At 34.9% G+C, this 22649-nt stretch overlaps 1 protein-coding gene, 1 long non-coding RNA gene and 1 pseudogene across 3 annotated transcripts; 2 read left to right on the top strand and 1 right to left on the bottom strand.

The window, feature by feature from the left end:
• Nucleotides 1-344: 344 nt before the first annotated feature.
• Nucleotides 345-12229, top strand: LOC107773463 (suppressor of mec-8 and unc-52 protein homolog 1-like; annotated as a pseudogene). The gene is made up of 16 exons (XR_012693849.1): nucleotides 345-526; nucleotides 1364-1574; nucleotides 1990-2142; nucleotides 2459-2507; nucleotides 3208-3291; nucleotides 4060-4164; nucleotides 5301-5387; nucleotides 5497-5550; nucleotides 6385-6480; nucleotides 7168-7295; nucleotides 7515-7641; nucleotides 7763-7822; nucleotides 7948-8055; nucleotides 8600-8700; nucleotides 10064-10115; nucleotides 11774-12229. The product of XR_012693849.1 is annotated as a suppressor of mec-8 and unc-52 protein homolog 1-like (transcript).
• A 481-nt stretch (nucleotides 12230-12710) lies between these two features.
• On the bottom strand, nucleotides 12711-21335 carry LOC142162627 (uncharacterized). The gene is made up of 3 exons (XR_012693850.1): nucleotides 21220-21335; nucleotides 20230-20288; nucleotides 12711-12846 (listed from the first exon to the last, which is right to left on the bottom strand). It is a non-coding gene; the product is annotated as an uncharacterized LOC142162627 (long non-coding RNA).
• LOC107773473 (GDSL esterase/lipase At1g71691-like) lies at nucleotides 14075-19021 on the top strand. Its single transcript, XM_016592889.2, has 5 exons — nucleotides 14075-14421; nucleotides 15142-15263; nucleotides 16595-16834; nucleotides 17719-17968; nucleotides 18706-19021. Exons 1-5 carry the CDS (start codon nucleotides 14160-14162, stop codon nucleotides 18924-18926), a joined length of 1095 nt encoding a protein of 364 aa, XP_016448375.1. The 5' UTR covers nucleotides 14075-14159; the 3' UTR covers nucleotides 18927-19021.
• Nucleotides 21336-22649: the final 1314 nt, after the last annotated feature.

Raw genomic sequence — 22649 nt, 5'->3', positions numbered from 1 at the left:
ATTTTATTTTTTATTAAATTTCAAATAGGGGCTGAATATTAACAAGCGATGAAATGCACAAATAACCCTCAAAAGTAGATGATATTGAATTTTTGTCCTCGCTTGTCCCATTGGCAGAACTTCAAATATAACAAGTGTTGCCCCTCGCTTGTCCTATGAACAATAATTATAACTTTTAACCTTGAACTCCTGCTCAAGTGGCAAATGAGGGTCAAAACTTAAAAATCACCCCAAAAAAGTGTCATATTTCTACAATTCAAAAACTGGCCATCCGGGCTAATTTTTACGTTTACTAGTCTCCAATCCAACAGGTGAAGGAACATTTCGGCCCATCTACTAGGCCCACAAATGAGAATTGTTGAGAACTGACCAATGGTTCCTGCGATTTTCAGTTCATCGGCAAAACCCTTACATCTTTCTGTGTATGTAGTATTTGTATTTGTTCGTGATTTTACACCCAAAGCAGGGCTTAACTAGGGATCTCACCCATCACCATGTCTTCTACCCTCGAAATCGAAGCTCGAGAGTAAGTTTCTAATTCTCTGTTTGTTTATATATGTTTGCATCATAAATATTATGCATGAATTTTAGAATTTGAAATGAGCCCTAATAGAGCTTAATGGGTATTTTTATTGATATAAGAGAGTAATGTGATACAGAAGTCTTATTTGTTACACATGGTGCCCCATGACTAAAGAAATTTGCTTAATCTGACCAAAAATAAAAATTGCAGCTTTAATAGTAGTTCCCTGTACTTTAATCTTCTCAGAAAAGATGAGCTGAATGGATACAGAGGATTCATATAGTCAGCCCATGTGGTTGGGGTGTAGTTGATTGATTTATAATGTTTGTGAGATAGAGATACTGATTAGGATATATCTTAGGCAAAGTAATATAGAGGGTGCTACTATTAAAGCTCCAATTTTTGCTTTGCTTTTGGTGAGGTTAAGCAAGGCACCGCGTATAATAAAGAAGACTTCTTGCAGCATTTGTGATGTGCTTTTACCTTAATGTTAGTCAGGATAAGCAAAAGTTTTGTTATGTAGCACCTTGTGTAACAAGAAGATTCTTGCAGCGGCCGTTGCGTTTACCCAACCCTTTTTTTTGCGCACATTACTGGATAAATGTTGCTCTTGAAGTGTTGCATGTATAAGTAGCAGTTCTAACTAGTTGCGCCCTTTTTTTTTTTGATAAGTAAGTTGAGCCATTTGCTGTTAGGACCATTTTGCTTTCCCAAGAAGACCGTTTTGCATTGTTCTCATTTAAGATATTACCTTTGCAGACATATCAATTTGAAACAGCATAAGAGTATCTTATCCTTATTGTTGTATGTGAGAGATAATGTTATCTTTCTTTCTTGCAGTGTCATTAAGATAGTTCTTCAATTCTGCAAGGAGAATTCTCTGCATCAAACTTTCAAGACATTGCAAAATGAGTGCCAGGTTTCTCTTAATACTGTGGACAGCCTTGAAACCTTCATAGCCGATATTAATAGTGGGAGATGGGATGCAGTACTACCTCAAGTTGCACAATTAAAGCTTCCGAGAAAGATACTGGAGGACTTATATGAGCAGGTCTGCACGTATCATTCTTTCAAAGAAGCATTTTAAATTGTGTGTTTTATGCTTATTATCCTCTTGTTTTTTTGTTTGTTTTTGTTTTTGTTTTGTTGTGTGTGTGTGGAATAAAAATTGCTTGAGAGTTGTATAAATGTTTGATGTGAGAGTGAATAGATTTTCGGTTTAATATTGTACTCTTTTCTTGTTTAAGCAAAAAACATGCATTTTTCTTGTCTGGTTTCTTGTTTCTCTTGATTGCTGTAGTTCCATATCGCTGCTCTTTATTCAGATGAACTTCAGCTTGGCAGAAAAATATTAAGTGCAAATATTGCTTTGTTTTCTTGGTTTTCTCTGAAGTATTTGATCACCTTTTTACTGTCTTTGTTCAATGCAATCTTTTTTGCTCCTGACTCTTTCCGTTGCCTGATAGATTGTTTTGGAGATGATTGAACTTCGAGAGATGGATACTGCACGGGCTATTTTAAGGCAAACCAATGTGATGGGTGTCATGAAACAGGAGCAACCAGAAAGATATTTGCGGCTCGAACATCTACTAGTTCGGACTTACTTTGATCCACATGAGGTTAGATTCATTCTTTAAAATAAATGATTAAGCTATGTGTGTCCCTTTTTTTTGCGCTAGTTGAGATTTGAACATCCTCAGTGCTGTTGTTTGTTTTATTCACGTGTATGTTATGTCAACTGGACAAGTATATGTGTTTTACTTTGATTCTACTTGTGTTCAACCTCCTGTTAGATCTCTGTTGGTGCGAAAGAATTGGCTTTCTTCTCTTGGTTGTCTGCTGCATTCTTAACTGCTTGAAGTTATCTTGATACCCTTGACTTGAGGTTTGACTGGATGTTGCTTTTGACCTTGCCTGCAAATGTTATATGTGCAGGCTTATAATGATTCAACCAAGGAGAAAAGACGTGCCCAAATTGCCCAAGGTTTCCAAAAATTGCACTTTGCTTAGATTGATAAAACATTTAGTTTGAAAAAAAATCTATAATGAAGGAATTTGCAATGTGTTCTATGCTGGTTTACATGTAGCACTGGAGCAAGTTTTATGAGAACAGCAGTTTCATTTAAGTACTCGGCGTAAACCAAATTTAGCAATCTGTCTTGATAGATGCACGGTGCCATGAAGAATCCAAAGGCCATTAACATGTTAAACTCTTCAAATAGGGATTGAAAGATTACCTGAGACGTGATTTGAAGTATAATCCTGAAAGTAGTTTCTGTAAGGTTCCTGCCAAGTAAAGGGAAATGTACTTTTCCTAAGGCCCACTACGTAAAAAGGCCCATCTTACTATCTCTCCTATTACTTTATCCCACCAGATTAACATCTTCTTATTGCAATTCCTCCTATGATCCGTCTATAGTCTAATCTATGTGTTCTTTTAATATGTTATATTCTGAGATCTGTGTATCTGCATAGCAATGCCATTATACTGGTCCTCCGCGTCTTTATAATTGGTTAAGAAGTACAATTACGTTAATTCAACACGACTAAATAGGGCTGAGCAGTTGATGATATTTCAGGGTTGAAATGGTTGGAATGCTGTAATGTCAATTATATATACTTAATTCATAATTTGGTATTTATACACTTAAGATTATAACATATCTTCTTTGGTTGCATTGCAGCACTTTCAGCTGAGGTTTCTGTTGTTCCACCATCGCGTTTAACGGCTTTGATTGGTCAAGCCTTGAAGTGGCAGCAGCATCAAGGTGAGATATACAATCTCATCTTTAGATTTTTGATTGACGTGTTAGTAACTTCTGAGAATTTTCACTTTATTGAAGAGTAAACTAACGTTGGTAATTTTTGAGGACATCAAAATTGATAATTGCCTTTTATTTTCCTTATAAAATAAAATGGTAATTGTTCATAGAGTTGTTAAGTTTGGCTAGTATTTCACGCACCAAAAAATGATCATCCTGTGGAGAGATGACTTTTGGGCTCAATGAGTTTATGCTCCTTCTCTGCCTTCCAATTTCTCTTGGGGGGGGGGGGGGCAGGGAGAGGTGGTTGTTGGTTCTCAGGAACTCAGGTTTACTGCTAGTTTGTTAACTGCTTCAAATTCTTAGTTTAGTATTTACTCTTAATATTTTGATATTTGTGAAATAAGAGAGTACATCTTCTACCTACAGTTATTGCAAGATGATCATATTGGATCTTCTAAGGCTATAAGGTTCATTCATAAGAAAGGCATCTTCTACCCGCAATTAATAACAATTTTTTGTTCTCCAAGTCCAGATGCATGTCTTGATAGAATTTACATATTGCATCAGTCAATCGTGAACATGCCTATTTTAGATAAAGCTTAAATTTGTTAAAGAAGGATGAAATTCCCCATATCTTGTGTCAAGTGTCTAATAAAACTTCTAATGCTTCCAGTGGTGTGACTTTGCATAATAGGTGAATTAGGTTTTTGCTAACATAACCCTATAATGACTTTTATACCATGTATGTTATTTTCTTCTGGCTCTTTTCAGGTTTACTTCCACCTGGAACACAATTTGATCTATTCCGAGGTACAGCTGCTATGAAACAAGATGAAGAGGATATGTATCCGAACAACACTCGGCCACACTATTAAGGTTTGTTGTATTATGTTAAACTCATATATGTTTGCTGTTAGATGGAGACTGTGTGTTGCATGTTAGGGTGGTTATAACTTCATCAAAGAGCTTTCGTTGTTGAAACATCAAACTGTCAATGCTTGGAAATTGCTCTAGAAGTCCCTGTGAAATCAAAAACATGGGGACCTAGATTTATTCAATTTTTTTATTTTTTGCTTTTCATTCTCATGTGAAACTGCTCTCAGCTGGTTAATCACCTTCATGCCTGTGTATCTCTCTGTTTTTCTTTTTAATGGTGTCCTCTGGTACCAGGCTTCTCACTTAGATATGTGTGTCGAGCTTTTTCCCTAATCTCTCTCTGTTTGTTTCTTTTCAAGTTTATTTCTTATGTGTGTATTGTCCTTTGGATAACCATTGTTGTTTTTGTGAAACTATGTTCTATGCTTTTCTTCCTAATATAAAAAAAAATATTGTGTCCAAAGTCCAAACAAGTTCTCCTCAAAATGCAAAGAATTAAATGACATCTCAGGAAGTCACAAAAGTATGATAATGGGAAACAGTTAGAAATCCTCAATGTTCTGATAACACGGGTATCTATGTTTGCCTTCTTTTCTTTTTCACCGTTATCTGTTTAAATTTGACAGAAGAAGTACACAAATAAATAAGAAAACTTGGAACACCACCCCTTTAGTGATTTGGTGGACTATTACACTAGAATTTTTGAGAGCAAATTGGAGTCTGTTATTAGCATTAAGGACAGATGCATATCTTTACTACTTTTTTGGTGCTACGTGGCTGTTGCATATAGACACCATGTTGGGCTTCTTGAGCTCATTACATAGACACCATGATGATATCTTTATTACTCAAGTTCTTCCTCTTGGATGCACGCAACATTTATAATGTGCATGAACTAGGAAATGATTAATCTCACCTGATATATGCTGAGCTTTAAATTCGTAGGTGTTATTTCTTAGTCCTTGTACACTCGTTGTACTATAGCACAGTCCATATATTTTTTAGAAAATCTTTCTGGAGCTGTTTCGTTTTTCCTTTCAAGCTTTCTCTCCTTTTTTCCTTTTCGGGAGTAATAAGCGGGTGTGAATAAGAAATTTAAAGATAATTTTATTTCTCTAGTGGATTTTGTCCTACAGTTTGGGAAGAAGAGTCATCCAGAATGTTCTAGGTTCTCACCTGATGGACAATTCCTTGTCTCATGCTCAGTTGATGGATTTATTGAGGTATACTAAACCTAAGTCTCTCCGAATGCTCACTTTTACCTTTTTCATTTCTTTTATTTTAACTGATGGTATAGTGTTGATTCAAATTTATTCTTATTTGATTCACCAGGTATGGGACCACATAAGTGGAAAACTGAAGAAGGATCTTCAATATCAGGCTGATGTGAGTTATACATTTACTATTTCTTAACGAGTTTCATCTTAATTTTTTGGGCTTTAGTTTCTACTTTCTTTGAATCCTAGCATAATTCCATGGTTGTTTCATCTCTGTATGTTATTATTGGTGCTTATGTTGTTGCTGGAACCTTTACTCCATCTGGCAAGTGCAGTTGTGAAGATATAGTATATCTCAGTTGTATGCAGCTAGTTGTCTTGTGAATTGCCTTAAGCAAGTCTTATCACTTATCTACTTCTCCAATATGTTCCTTCATAAATGTCAATACGCAAAGTTGTTCAAATCTGAATATTAGTTGTTTTTATAAAAAGGGATGTACGCTGTTTGTTACCTATAAATATAGGCTTATCTCTTTTCCCATGTTTTTCTCCCCCTTTTTTGGTTTGGGGGGTTGGGGGTATAAGGGGTTTGAATCTCACTTTTAGAATACCTAATCATATGGTTCGGCTTTCCTACTGGTGCTTTTGTCATTGTCTTTTTTTGAATTTTTTTTAATCATGATACATTTCTTATTATTTGGGTGTATAATTAATTGGGTGTATAATTAATTTCTCATCAGGCTGTTTGGTGGAAAGAGACGTCCTGGAATTGCCACTTTGTATTTTTGAATTTGTATCGTCTATCTTGCTGGGTTCCTGCATCTTCCATTTGTCTAATCAGCAGCTGTTTTGTATTAACCTGCCCATGTTAGGCGGATGATCTCTGAAAGAGGACTTGGTTATCTTGATGCATTTGAATTTGTCTTTAGCTATTGTTTGACTTGGGATGTTCATGCATGTGGTGAATCTTTTGTATTTTCTGACTTGCTGAATATTTATGTAGGAAACTTTTATGATGCATGATGATGCTGTCCTTTGTGTTGATTTTAGCAGAGACTCGGAGATGCTTGCATCTGGGTCACAAGATGGAAAAATAAAGGTAAAGGTTTAGTTCCTGATCAGCTCTATTCAATAAAACCTTTCTAATTCGTATTATCTTCGTCCTGCCCATTGACCGCTGGGAGAACTGAGACACTTGAGGAAGTCTTGAGCTGTTTGTTTGACATTGTTACGCTGTAATTGCACTTCAGATAAGTTTTATGTAAAATGCAGTTTAATGCTGGCGCCCCAAATAATAACATGCTGGAGCATTGAAACGAAGAAATATATTCTGTTGCTTCATATGTATAATCATTCGAAAGCAGCTTTATAAAGCTCCTTAATATTTCCATAAAGATCCTTATAGTTTACTTATCACAAAAAAGACAAAAGTCCTTAACGTTTGTAGGAGCTGGAGAAGGACTCCATAATCAATGAAAAGAGAGAAGGATAAAAAAAACCCATAATGGCTGTTTTTGCTTAAGCTTACCTGTTGGATCAGAAACTTTAATTACTGAATCAACTCAAGAGTCCAAGTTGTCTAATTTATGACGCATCCTCCATATGCCTCTTCATATGACTTTATTTTAACCGTCCAAGTTGTCCAAGTTGTTGCTGTGCAGCTACTTCTCTGTACAGTTTGTTACTCTTTGTTGTCTTCTGTTTTTTTTTCTCTTTTTGTTTTCCTATGTCAACGTGTTAGATCTGGTTTTGGCTTGCTAGTTCTTATGTTTACTATGTGTGATAGGTTTGGCGTATAAGGACTGGTCAGTGCTTGCGCCGTCTTGAACGTGCACATTCACAGGGTGTCACCAGTCTTGTCTTCTCTCGAGATGGAAGTCAGATCTTAAGCACATCCTTTGACAGCACAGCAAGGTTTTTAATCTTTGACCATTTGCTGTGATGGCATGTCTCACTAGATGTTAAGACACAGTGGTTTTGGCTAAATGATATCCTCAGATGCAGTCATCACCTTCTCTCTCTTGGGAAAAGGGAAATAAACTGAAAAATAAAACGTCTGCATAGCCATAAATGGTCTGCTGTTGGTCTTAGTTGGGAGAAGCATGCCTGATATCTCTGTTTCATCTGTTGTAGAATTCATGGTCTGAAGTCAGGTAAATTGTTAAAGGAATTCCGCGGGCATTCATCTTATGTGAATGATGCCATCTTTAACAATGATGGATCTCGAGTCATCACCGCATCTAGTGACGGCTCAGTGAAGGTAAGATTACTGTTTTTCAAGGGATGACTGAGAGAAGCGTGCCATATTTTTTTTCCAATTCTATTTAATTGGGGTTATCTACTCTATTCTGTGTGCATAATTTGTAGTTGCCTCAAAACAGGTCTGGGATGCCAAAACTACAGAGTGTCTGCAGACATTTAGACCACCACCTCCTTTAAGGGTATTCGATTTGCCTGGGGCATATTACTACTATATTATTTATTATGTGTTTGTTTTTCTCAGGATACTTTGTTTTACGAGATTTTGTTTTTTGAACTCGTTTGCTGCTATCTTTTTCTCCTACAGGGTGGTGATGCATCTGTGAATTCTGTCCATCTTTTCCCTAAGAACACAGATCACATTATAGTGTGCAATAAGACGTCATCTATTTATTTGATGACACTTCAAGGACAGGTTAGCATTGTTGTTTGTGGATCATTTTTCTTTCCCATTCTTTAGTTTTTTGTTTTGGAGATTTTCCCTTCGCATAGTCGGGGAAAGGGAGCCTTGGCGTAGCCATAACTGGTAAAGTTGCTGCCATGTGACCAAGAGGTCACGGGTTCGAGCCGTGGAAACAGCCTCTTACAGAAATGTAGGGTAAGGCTGCGTACAATAGACCCTCGCGGTCCGGTCCTTCACCGGACCCCGCGCATAGCGGGAGCTTAGTGCACCGGGATGCCCTTTTATAGTCGGGGAAAGAGGTAACGTCTGCATACACATTACCCTCTCTGATCCCACTTGTGGGATTATACTGAGTTTTGTTATTGTTGTATAGTCAGGGAAAGAAGAGCGAACAAATTGGGAAATGGAAAAACTTCAAGCTGTGACAGACTTTTTTATACTAATCGAAATGTCAAATTCGTTTTCTAAAAGAAAACATAAGGACAATGGACTGAAGTGGAGTTTAATAGAAGAATTCAAATAATAAGTGAACTTATGCTATGCAATTGTCATGTAGGTCGTTAAAAGTTTCTCATCTGGTAAAAGAGAAGGTGGAGACTTTTTGGCTGCTTGTCTATCACCAAAAGGAGAATGGATTTACTGTGTAGGTGAAGACAGGTATAGTTGATATTTAAGTCCCTTGCTTTATGGAGTTTTGAGATTGATGCCATTATTTCTTATTGCTACGGAAAAAGAGAGCAGGAGAGTGTGACTTTGTTGTTACTTGGTGAACTTTGATTTTATTTCATCCTTGAAGATTTCTCTTCTCCTACATATGAAACTTCAAGGACTAGCTGCTATAGATTTGTCTACGATTGAACTTAATTACAATATTATTCATAAATGATCGTGTTATTCTGAAACTACTACTGCTCTCTTGTATCTACTTTTGAACCGCCATTGCTTATAGTACAGTATTACAGTGGAAATATCTTTTTTTTTTTATAAGGTAAAGGTTTTATTGATAAAAGTACCAACATGGTACATAAGATTACACCAGGATCAGACAACACCTATAATAGCATACTATCAGTTACAAGTTGCTTAACATATCCAAAAACTCCATATATTGATCTAGACTTTCAACTAAACAATTTCTTACACGAAAAAAATAAATTTTGAAGACAAGTATTTTTTATTCTAGCAATGTAATTCCTCTTGTCCTCAAAGCAAACATTGTTCCTTTCTTCCCAGATGGTCCAGAAAATGCATAGAGGGATGGTCCACCATAGTTGCTTCTGATTCCTTGATACCTTCTGCCCTTGCTAGCTGACCAGTAAAGATCTTATGTCTGGAGGCATAGTCCACGAAACACCACACAGATTCAAAAAAAGCTCCCAGCACTGTTTAGCAATTTTACAATGGATAAATAGATGATTAACAGTTTCCAACCCTTCTTCACATAAGTATCATCTGTTACTTAGGCAGAATCCCCTTTTTTGTAAATTATCTTGAGTTAAATTGGCTTCTCTGATAGCAACCCACCCAAAACAAGCCACTTTAATAGGTGCTTTGGTTCTCCATAACATTTTCCATGGCCAATTTGATTCATATTGATCATTTTGTTCCTGGAGAAGATGATAACAGCTTTTGACAGTATATCGCAGATCATTGCTTGCTGTCCAAACCATAAGATCCTCCTTGTCTTCCTCCACCACTGTTGTGCCTAGTAATTGGAGTAATTACCCCACTTCTTCCAACTCCCAGTCATTAAAGCCTCTTCTAGGATTTAATTGTCAACCATTAGTAGAATAGAACTCAGCAACAAAACCATCTTTATTCACAGGGCAATTGTACAGGTTTGGAAATCTGTTACTTAAGCTCACATCCCCTAACCATACTTCAGTCCAAAATATCCTTTTTTTCCCCTGCACTCAAAATGTGTCAGTTGTGTGAACTTTATTACGTTGTTGATATTGATATTCAGTGGGGAAGGATTTATCCCATTTATGCTGATGATGTGGTTTGTCTATTCCAACAGAAACTTGTACTGCTTTAGTTATCAGTCAAACAAACTGGAACATCTGATGAAGGTACGCTTTAATTCCGACATTAAGTTTGTCTACCAAATGTTTTTTCCTTATTGTCACAGTACAAGTCATACTTGTAGAGTTAAAACTTTGAGCTTCATAGTGTTATAAATCTCTCTTTTCTTGATTTCTTTATCTCACTTGCTTGCTCACTTAATCATCACTGGGATGTGTACGTATGTACATGAGATGCACGTGTTCACATACACGGATGCTGCCGAGGCTAAATTAAATGTTTTTTCGTTTGTCAAAAGATAATTACAGTGCCAAGAAGATATTGTTTTTTCTCCTTGGCTCATCCTCCTAATACCTTCATTCATGCCAAGAGAAGGGGGGAAATGATAACTTGCTGATGTGTTGTGTGGTTTTCAGTTTCTTACCTAATATTTACATGTAAAATAATGGATACCATGGATGTTTTGGTTTAACACGTCTTATATTACTTCTCACTATACCTCTCCAACCAACCTGCTAGCGAAATAAGAAAATGATAGAAAGGTTAGTTAACTGATTCCGTGGTTATTTCTCTGTAAATTCATCCTCAGTCTCTATTGCACTATCTCATTTTCTTTTTACCAAATCATATTTGTTTTAATCAACATTTATGCAGTGATAATGGTGCATAGACTATTTTCTTTTGTTGCCTCTTAATCCTTCCTAAATAAACTTTTTTACCATTAAGCCCCTTCCCCCTTTCCCTAGCAACAGTAAACATATCTGCCTCCTGCATTCACATGCACATGTATGTACACATATACCTATAGCGGAAATTACTAGTTATGTCAGCCCATAAATAAGTTAGTACAAATATTAGCCAATTCATAAAATACTACCAATATTAGCCAATTAGTTATTTGTAGCCAAAAAAATATCAAATTCTTGCTTTCTTTCGAGTGAGTGTTGTTGGAATAGATTGGATACATCTTAAGGGGTTTAAATCTCAGTTTTGGGATGATTTGGTAGAGTTTTGAGGTGGTTTGAATTGAAAATTTGAAGTAGAAGATAAATATAGAAAGAGATGATGTGTATCACATTCTGTATCATTTGTGTATCACATATTTATCATATTTGTATCAAATGTGTATCCATGTGTACCTATGTGTGAGATACATGCGTGATACATGCGTGATCCATGTGTACCAAATCACTTCCAATCTTCCTCAAATTTTGTATATTGACTCATCTATATATTTTCAATGAATTTCAATCATATATATGTTATCTTTTTATTTTTTTATTTTTTTTTGTATTTCATCACCTTGTTTGTTACCTCATCCATGAAATTTCCTTTGTGTCTAATGTTGCTGATCACGTTTAAAAATATGGAAGGAGATCTTTGCGTGTTACTGTTGGAGAGATAGAATCTTTATTTATTTGAGTTTTCAATTTTTATATGTGCTTGGCTAGTTTTGATAAGTCTATGATTAATGGCTAGAGGTTGGTAAGTTAGGACTTATTTGAGACATTTATGTAAGTTTCCCCGTACTATATTGCATATTGTCAGGTATGGTTGTCGAATATGTTTTTTTTAATCAAGTGATATGGTAGTCATTCTTTGTCAGGGGTGCATTAAGTGTCTAGGTGGGTTTTTAATGTTCTTGGCTTTAGGATCAGGATAAAAAGCTAGTCGCTGAAAGTTATACTTTTCTGCTTTATGGCAGGTACATGAAAAGGAAGTAATTGGTATCACTCACCATCCCCATATAAACCTTGTCGCCACCTATGGAGAAGACTGCACCATGAAGTTATGGAAGCCTTGACACATTCTTTGCCATGTAGTTTCGGTGTAAAATTGGAATAGAGATACCTGTAAGATTGTTTATTGGTGCTGACTTTGGGGTAAAGTTGGGGTTGATTAGTGTGATCTGGTGATAGCCAACTTTTTGTATATGTATATTTATCTCTGATTTTTTTTTAGAACTTTAGTCAATTCAGTTAGATGCCTTGTGCAAATGTCTTCACCATATGTGGAGCCTGTTTTTCTTGATCAAATTTGTTTAAAAACTGACCATTATCGGTCCAATGCACTTGGTTTGAGCTAGGATCCCATTTTTGGGTGCTAATTGTTTTTAGGATCTTTCTTCAATGAATCTCCATTGTGTAGGAGACAAATAAAATGCCTCTAAAACTAATTATTTGGGGTAAGAATAAGTGCGACATCTCTCTATAAGAGGAGAGAAACCACGTACGTTACACTCCAAAACTATATGGAGCTCTTCAAAAAGACCTGTATTGTCTATACAGAGAAATTGGAAAATACAAATATTCAAGTTTGTGTTATACAACCTAACGGTAATTGACATGAAATTAAGTATACTTGCACTTCACGTAGTTAGCACGAAGGTAATAACAGAAGATTCAAGTCAAACATAAAGGCCAGTAGTAGTAAATACGAAGCAACCGTCCCAACTGTCCCCAACACACAAAAATAAGCATTTCTGCATGCACATCATAAAAAATAAAAAGGGCAGCCGGGTGAACTAAGCTCCCGCTATGCACGGGGTCCGGGGAAGAGCTGGACCATAAAGGTCTATTGTATAGAGTCTTACCCTGCATTTCTGCAAGAGGCAATCCGTGACTTCCTGGTGACATGACAACAGTTTTACCAGTTACGCCAAAGCACATCGTGAAAGAAAAAATGATTTTGCATTTAGTTCTGAGAGTCATAAACCTCCCCCTTTTTTCTCTTGGGAACCGTGTTTTCTGCTGAGAAACTTGATACTACTATTACCAGCTGCAAATGGAGCTAAGTATTAATGAAGGAATGCAGCAGCTCAGCATTGTTAAGAGAGGTAGCATCAAATGTAAACACGGCATCAATGGCACAGAGCTCCGCCCAAACGGACCAATCATTTGTTAAATCACAGCTCATCCATGGCTGCAACCTGCAGCCATGCATGATTACTATAGCAGTTACTCATGACGTTGTTTATTTTCTCAACTAATAACTTCCTTTCAATTTTTGTGTGGCGCTGACTCTTTTATCTTTGTTTTAAATGTTTTCCTTAGGTTGAAATATACTCTTTTCCTGTTTTACATATTAGCCGTTTTGCCCTTATTTCTTACTCCCTCCGGTCCATAATAAGTGATCAATTTGCCTTTTTATTTTTGTCCAAAATAAGTGTCTATTTATATAATCAAGAAAAAAGTTAATTTGTTTTATAAAATTACCCTTATGTACATATCCCTAAAAAGTTTTCTTACTTCTCACATTAAATATTTAATTAAGAGTAGTTTAGTCATACTAGATGTTTTGGTATAAAATTTATATTTTTTTAATGGGCGTGTCAAAAGTAAATTGGTCACTTATGTGGACCGGAGGGAGTAATTGAATTTGTTCCATATAACTTGTCAATTTTAAGTAATAGCCACTGATATATGAATCTACTTATATATCTTCTCAAGAATTTTTCCAGAAATACATTGATATGTAACTTCTCAAATAACAATGAAGAACTAGCAAAATTAAGCAAATAATATTAAAAAAAAAATGACTGACTAATATTTAAATTCCTAATGAGGTGAAAAAACCATCAAATCAATAAACCAACCTGAAATATAGTACTCTCTCTGGTTCACAATAAGTGTCCAATTTGCCTTTTCATTTTGGTTCAAAATAAGTGTCCAGTTATGTAATCAAGAAAGAATTCAATTTGTTTTTACAAAATAAACCCTGTGTACATACCCCTAAAAAGTTTTCTTACTCCTCACATTAAATGTTAAATTAGGGGTAGTTTAGTCATAATAGGTATTTTTGTATAGAATTTAGTATTTTCTTAATGGGCGTGCTAAAAACAAATTGGACACTTATTGTGAACCGGAGGGAATAATATAATTCCTATATACTCACTCATCAATTATTACTCATTTACTGCATAAAACAACTTACAGGTGAATTCATTTACTCCTCTCTAACCACCGCATTTCCCTCCTTTATATTAAACCCTTTGCCACCTTTTCATTCCTTCTCACTTCAAGCTAGTTACATTATTATTATTTACACACACTAACCAAAGTAAATAGAGAAAATCCATCTATATTGAGGAAATGGCTAGTAAGTTTAGGCTATTTTCTTTGGGTTTTCTGTTGTTTGTTGTATTGGCTAATAATGCAATATGTCAAGAAGAAGATGGAACGAGGAATGCTTTGGTACCAGCCATGTTTATATTTGGTGACTCTTTGATTGACAATGGAAACAACAATAATTTGCCTTCTTTTGCAAAGGCTAATTATTTTCCTTATGGCATTGATTTTAATGGTGGCCCTACTGGTCGTTTCTCCAATGGTTACACCATGGTTGATGTAATTGGTAATATACACAAATTATCCACTTATTTATATTTGTTTTTTTCTCCAAATACTTCATTTTCTAACCCCTTGTGCATGGAATTTATTTCATGGCATCCCTTATTCTTGTCGATTTTTCCTGCTGAAGTTACCTCTAGACTTTCTATTTTTCTCTAGGTAGAATATTAAGAGCAAGTATCATTAGTTAGAATGATTAAATAAGATAGTAGAGTATTAGCATACACAATAATCAAGCCAAATATAATGTGATACTTTCAAACTCAGATTTAGGTATAACAATATTTTAGACTCTAGTATATGTGGACTTATTCTCAAAATTTTTTCTATATTAACCCGAATATCTGTCCACCCATCCACTTAAATTAAAAGTAGCTCGTTGAGGTATAATATATGCATAATTTGTGTATTATAGGTATATATTTGTGTATAAACAATATATAGTCTGTATAAGGCTAGAAAATGTAGATAATAAATGTGACCGACTATTTGTGTAATGATCCCTAATTTTCCCGCCAAGAAACTTCTCATAACTAGGTAAAATATTTAAACAAGGATAAAAGCAACCATTTATTTCATTTTCTAAAAAAATAGATAAAATTAGAAAAGTGGGTGAATTAATATACATATTTTATACACTTTTTAGCTAGCGAATACAATTAATTTCACCCGACCAGTCATTTTCGTATTTTGCCCTTAGTTATTGACTCATTATTACTTGCAGCTCAATTGCTTGGACTACCCCTTATTCCACCATACACTGAGGCTTCTGGAGACCAAATGCGATTTGGAATAAACTATGCCTCAGCTGCTGCTGGGATTCTTGATATTACTGGCAGAAACTTTGTGAGTTTTCTTTTTTATTTATTTTTATTTTTTGAAATATCTAATTCACCCGTCAGACAAGAGGGGTTGCTCTGATGGTAAGCAACCCCCACTTCCAACCGAGAGGTTGTGAGTTCGAGTCTCCCCAAGAGCAAGGTGGGAAGTTCTTGGAGGGAAGGATGCTGAGGGTCTATTTGGAAACAGATACTGGGTTGTTGTTGTTGTTGTTGTATCTAATTCACCCCTCCCCCTTCCCCCAAAACTTGCATTAATCTACTAACTAACATATTTTAATCAAGCATAAATTTTGAAGGACAATTTTGTCTTTAACTAAGTTAATGCATGCATTAAAACCCATTGCATTGCTAATACCATTGTTTTCTATGCATTAGTTATGCATAGGATAATACCAAATAGGATGTATAACTAATGCTTACATAACTAATGCATACGATCAAAATGTCTACCAAACAATGTATTATTAATACACAAAGCTAATGCATGTATTAGCTTATCTAATGCATCCTACCAAACGACCCCTTGTGCAAAGAACTATCAATGTAAATATAGCCTGCTATGGTAGGGGTTTTTAACTTATTTTTAGGCTACTAATTTTACTTATTATGAACAATTACTTATAATTATTTTTTCCTGATCTGATAGTGTAGTTTTTTTTTTGTACTGTTAGTGTATAGAAAATTTAGGAATTTGATGAATTGAATACAACAACAACAACCCAGTATAATCCTACTTAGTGGGGTCTGGGGAGGGTAGTGTGTACGTAGACCTTACCCCTACCTTGAGGTAGAGAGGCTCTTCCCACCTTGCTCTTGGGGAGACTCGAACTCACAACCTCTTGGTTGGAAGTGGAGGTTGCTTACCATCATAGCAACCCATTTGTCTAATTTGATGAATTGAATGATGAATTGAATTTGATGAATTGAATGATGCATCAAATTCATATAGAACCCAATGGAAGACAATTTAAATGCCGTAACAATAAATCCATGAACAAACTAAATAACAAAGGTAAATGAAGAGCATTTAGATCTAGGATTTAAATTTTATGGGCTTAACTTATCAAATTTTTAGCATTGAATCCATTGTATTTTTAAAGTTATAGGTTTATATTGCTATATACTGCAATATTATTGAATTTTTACACATAAATTTATGCTCTGCGCCAAAAGTACTGAGTTTAGTTGAATCCGGTACCAATAACTTGCGTCCGCCATCTCTATACCACCTATCCAATTGCTGTTACTTTTTACATTTTAAAGTGTCACATTAGTGTCTTTTAATAGAATCTTGCATGTAATTAATTGGACATTTTTATTAATAATGTTATACAGGTTGGACGTATTCCATTCAATCAGCAAATCACTAATTTTGAGAGCACAGTTAACCAAATCAGAAGCAATCTTGGAGTATCAGATGTAGGAGAGGCATTAGCCAAATCTATTTTCTTTGTTGGAATGGGAAGCAATGACTATCTTAATAATTACCTTATGCCTAATTATAATACAAAGAATCAATATAATGCTCAACAATTTGCCAGTCTCTTGGTTCAGCAGTATAATCAACAACTTATGGTAAGACTCTTTTTTTTTTTTTTTTTTTTTTAATTTTTTATTATCTCTTTTGTAATTTTCCAAATTAGTGTATTTTCTATTTTTCTCTAATATAATATACAGTCAGACCTCTCTATAACAACATCTTTATATAATAGAAATTCACTATAAAAACCGAGTTATTCTTGGAAACGAATAAAATATTTCGGAACAAACGAGGTTGTTACAGAGAGGTTTGAATGTATATACTTTTATAGTAGAGGGTTTTTGGTGAAAAGAAAGAAATTATATTTTCTTTTTCCTTTTTATTTTCTTTTTTTCTTTGGTGCCTGGCAAGTGGAAAACTATTTACCTTTTCCTCTTTTATTGGGAAACAATTTTTTATGTAGCAATTGATCTAGCTGGTTCCTCTCATTTTCAGCACAATAAATATTAGAATAATTAAATTCTTTTGAAATATTTTATTTATTTAAATGACGTACACACTATCCTCCCCAGACCCCATTTATGGGAATAAACTGGGTTTGTTGTTGTAGTTTATTATTTGATATTTTGTACCACATTGAATAAATAACAAATTCCTTTTTTTTCAACACTGTATTTGTTTTATACAGGAAGAGAAAACCTTAAAATAAACCTTTTCTGCTAGATTGTTTCTGTTAAAAATCCTTTAGTGACATCATTTGTGGAAAATTCTATGTTTTCTTTTCTTTTTTAAAAAAATATTCCATCTTCATCTATCAGTTTGAGGTGATTTCCTTCACTTTAAATAAGACAACATAGATTTGAGTTAAGCCATTTTTTTCCTAGGACTTTACTCTAAACTAGTACTTTTCATTTAATTTATCAACATGTTTTTCCTTCTATTTTTTTCCCTTTCTTAATTCAATTTATGAAAATTGCAGAGATTATATAATCTTGGAGCTAGAAAATTTGTGATTGGTGGAGTTGGACTAATGGGGTGTATTCCAAGTATTCTTGCACAAAGTCAAAATGGTGAATGTTCAGAGGAAGTGAATCAACTTGTTCTTCCATTCCATAACAATGTTAGATCAATGCTTAACAATTTTAATACCAATCTTCCTGGTTCCAAATTTGTTTACATTGACATCAGGAATATGTTCCAAGATCTCCTTACCAATTACAGACAATATGGTAAGTTAATCTTATTCCAGAAAAGTTCTTATTTATTTTATTCAATATTTTATTTTACTCGGATCCATTATTTGCTACTTGGCTGCTTTATCTTATCTCTATTGTTCCTTGAGCTGAGGATCTATCGGATCATCCTCTCTACCTTTATAAGACCCCATTTATGAGATTACACTGAGTTTTTTTTTGTTTTGTTTTTGTTATTGTTGTTGTTGTATTTCTCTTGGACAAAGAAAGAGACATTTGAAAAGTTCATGTTCTTTACAATAAGTTAAATTTAAAATATATTAATAGTATAAAAATTCTTTAAACTGATAATGTATAAAAGTTAAATCCATTTTTAGTTACTCTTTAACTGAAAAGCGCAACCCAGTACACAAGGCATTTCACGTTCACGCAAGGTTCGAGAAGTGCCGCACCCCAAGGGGAGTGATGTACACGGCCTATTTTAATGCAAACATTAGTGACTGCTACCATGGCTCCAACCTGTGACCTATAAGTCACACGGAAACAACTTTTACCGTTACTCCAATGGTCCCCTTCTAATTACCCTTTAACCATCCACCCCTTTTTCTTGCTTTCCCTTTCTTTTCTTTTTCTTTCCTTCTATTACTGTTATTATTAATGCTCTCCCCTACTACAGTCCTTTTTGTCTAAATAAAGATTTCTTGGAATTTTGTATTAAATCCTTGGAAGAAAAAGCTAACATTCTGTATTCAATATTGTTAATGATGTAACAGGATTTAGTGAAATAAATAATGGATGCTGTGGAGTAGGGAGAAATAGAGGGCAAATAACATGTCTACCATTCCAAACACCATGTCAAAATAGGGAACAATTCATATTTTGGGATGCATTTCATCCAACTGAGGCAGTTAACATCTTGTTTGGAAGGAAGGCTTTCAATGGTGGTCCTGATGTTGTTTATCCCATCAATATTCAGCAACTTGCCACTTTTTGAGTTTTTTTTTTTTCTATGGAAAATTATGGAAGAAATTAACTTGAATTTCTTTAGCTTCTCATTTATTTGAAGTGAACTTAGTTTTCTTTTTTCTAGTTAATTTTTTTCTTTTGGGTATTTTGCTATATTTAGTAGAGAATATAATCTTGTGGAGAACCATGAAGCAGTGGCTGATATATTAGGAATGCGTTAGAATATACAATTTTACTGCAAATTTCTTAAGATCCACAATGCCTCAAAAGATTAAAAAAAAAATATGATTTAAATATTATATTTATTATTCTTTTTCTGATGAAGAGATTTACTTATGAATTGGAAAAAAAAGGTTGTTGCAAGTACTTGAGTGGTGCAGGCAGGGAGATAAAGATAGGGATCAAAAATCATAAGCCATTATTATTTTTTAACATTATTTATAGTTCTTCAATAATTGTTTAATTAATTACTACTCCGTCTAGGTCTGTTACGACCCAAACCGAAGGGCCGCGACGGGCACCCGGTGCCTTAATCGAGTACCAACATAACATATATTTCTTATTATACTATCTTGAGTAAATAAGCCAGAAACCCGTCATGAGATAACAAGAATAAAACGTAAGGGAATACTCAACATATGACGACCCAACATGATATACAAACTTATACATGAGACATACGGGCCTAGAAGGCCGACATGACCCTTTGTAAACTCAACACATAGGCCAACAAGGCCATACAAGTATCCATAAACCCGACATCTGTCTACAAGCCTCTAAGAGTACATAAAATCATAAAGGTCGGGTCAGGGCCCGCCATACCAATCACATATATATACATAAACTTTTAAAAATATACGCGTCTGTAGGCATCATCATCATCATCATCATATCGTACCCGGCCTCAAAGAGGACTCAGTAAAAATGTACCCGGCCATCATAAGGCTCGGTAGAATCGTACCCGACCACGTGGAGCTCGGTAAATCCAACTGATCAGTGGTTACACAATATATATTGTACCCGGCCGACTATAGCGCGGCTCGGTAGAGTAAAATAGATACTATATATAATGCATGCTAGACTCATGGAATCACGTTCTAAACCTTTTGGAGTGACTTAAGGTCGTTGCACCTTCGATTAACATTATGGACATTATACCATCAATATGAGCTTCTATAGGATTCAAGGATCATACATACTTGCTTAAAATAACTTTATAAGGAAAGAATAACATGAGCAACCTTAGTTTCTAGGAGTAGATCCGTTATGAAATAGCGTATTCATTTCACTTTAGATCATGCCAAAAGAAAGAGGGAAGTACCTTAACATACCTTAACCATGGTGAGTCCTTAATACCTCCCAAGCTACTCTTCAGACAACTCAACTCAATCTACCATTGCATAAGGAGATTCAAATTAGTGTTGAATAAAGGCTAAGTCTGCAATTTAAACTTGTAGCTCGTTTATATAAATTCGGGCAGCATCTCCCCTGTAACAAGAGCCTCCTCCAATATCATATACCAACAACAATTACCAGAGAAATCCAGCAATACATAATTATTATAAACAAGACACCATAAAACAACAACAAGTCATAACTATTTTACGACGAGCGATAAGCTCCAATTGGAATTCGTATACCCCATATCATCCCTTATAGACTTTTTACTTTAACTTAATAGTATCATTAACATGATAATGAAGTCATTCATTAATAATTCCAGCCTTATACCATATATCCATAACAAAGAAAATGATCCACAACTCCAATTATTCTTAATTAGCAACTTTATTCACTAGTTCATGTCTAGTTCATCCATTTAACTTAACCGATGTCAATATAACCTTAAGCACCTGTAGGAACACAATATAATTACCTCCTACAGTAGATGAAAGTTGAAATCTATGTTATATTTAGCTTACAATATCCCAATACACCCAATCAATTCATACCCAAAACAACGACTATAGTAGTGTCAAACACCCTAAATATATTACAAAGAATGACTAATCCATCATTTCGCCATTAAGTGGTGTTTCTCCACACAATTTATCCTCCAAAAACTCCATTAAATATCAGAAAATTATACAGCCTAAAAGCTACACGAAACAATCCACAAAATAGTCCATTACAAATCAAATAACTCGAACTTACGGCTTTCGATCGCCGTTCCGTGAGTTCTAACTATTATAAAATGAATTAATCAACCTTACTTGATATTTAAGATCTTAAAACCAGAAATTAGGTATTTTTATTAACTTCAAAATACCTTCCAAAACTCAAACTACAAAGAAAAAGAGAGGCAATATAACAATACTTACGCTGTCGGGATCGTTCTAGTGTTATTGCTTCTTGATTTTGTTCCCGGGATGATGGTATTGTTTGAAACTCATGTAGAGAGCTTAAGGGTGATGTTAGGGGGTCTTATTTAGTTGTGTTATCTGGAAATATGTAGAAAGAGACGAGATAAAGGAGATAATCTCCATTTTGTTGAAAAGTCAAAAGGTGCTACTTGGCACCATTTCATTGGCCTTTTTTTTAAACACTCATATCTTTTTATCCGGATATTTTATGAACGAACAATTAAGAGAGTTGGAAACTACATTCCAAGACCTTCAATTTGGTATATAATATGTCCCAAAAAGACCTCATATAGCATATGAAATTTATTACTCAAAAAGCTTCATTACAAGGCAACTCCTTTGTCGGTTTTTCCGTAACTTAAATCTGATTTTTCTCAAACTTTATACTTCATAAACAAACATCATATATAGTCATATCATGTCTTTAAACTCATTCAAATCATGATTAACAAGTCTCATATTCATCTTAACTTGCTTAACACTTCGGTAACCTTTCTTATCCTTGTAGAAGGATTTCATCCTTTTTGAGCTTACATCAATTGACTCACGACGTACTTTCAGGTACAAAAACATGGGTTGTAACATTATTCCACCCTTTGGAACATTCGTCCTCGAATGTTGACTGATGCGCTTCTCATTCTCATACTATATGACTCTTATGAATACTTTAATATTGTCCTTTGTCATCTAGACAATTGTTCTGTGAATAAATTTAAAAACCAGGGCATTCCCCTTTTTAGTCCTATTCTCACCTCGCGAATTATGGCCGGAGTTCTTCCAATCTCGTAACTTCGACTACCTTCTATGATGTATCCTATATGACTATGTCCTTTTATGCACGACTCTTCTCTCTTTTTTTCCTCCAGCTTTTTGCAAATCTCTTGGCTTCACTTTGTGAATACATATATAGAACTATGACATGATGTCCCTCTGGGCATATATAGGTATATTTAAGCTCTTCGCTTGGTACTTTGCTGAATGTACGACTATTGCTATATTTCGTTTTATAGCCTTGGTATTATTACCGATGTGCTACACAATTCTAGGTTACTTTCTCATTGCTTGTCCCATAACCTATCGGCGCAACCCTGCCACATTAGGAACATATAATCGACCTCGATATATAAGTACTCCATCTCACCCTGCCACATTAGGAACATATAATCGACCTCGATATCTGAGGACTCCATCTCCTGTAATCTCAAGTAGTGTTTTCTCCTTTTGAGGGGTTGTATCTCTTTAATGATCTAGCACATGATCTTCATACTGGCATTCCTTCACTTCAGTTACTAAAGAGGAGGTTTCCATGTCCTAAGTAGTAACTCTGGTACAACCTGCATCTAGTAATTGAATTTCAAGATTAGCTAGCAGATGAATCTCACAAGCTT

Source organism: Nicotiana tabacum, chromosome 8, assembly GCF_000715075.1.
Source record: "Nicotiana tabacum cultivar K326 chromosome 8, ASM71507v2, whole genome shotgun sequence".
Lineage (NCBI taxonomy): Eukaryota > Viridiplantae > Streptophyta > Magnoliopsida > Solanales > Solanaceae > Nicotiana > Nicotiana tabacum.
This window is presented reverse-complemented; position numbering and strand designations above follow the sequence as displayed.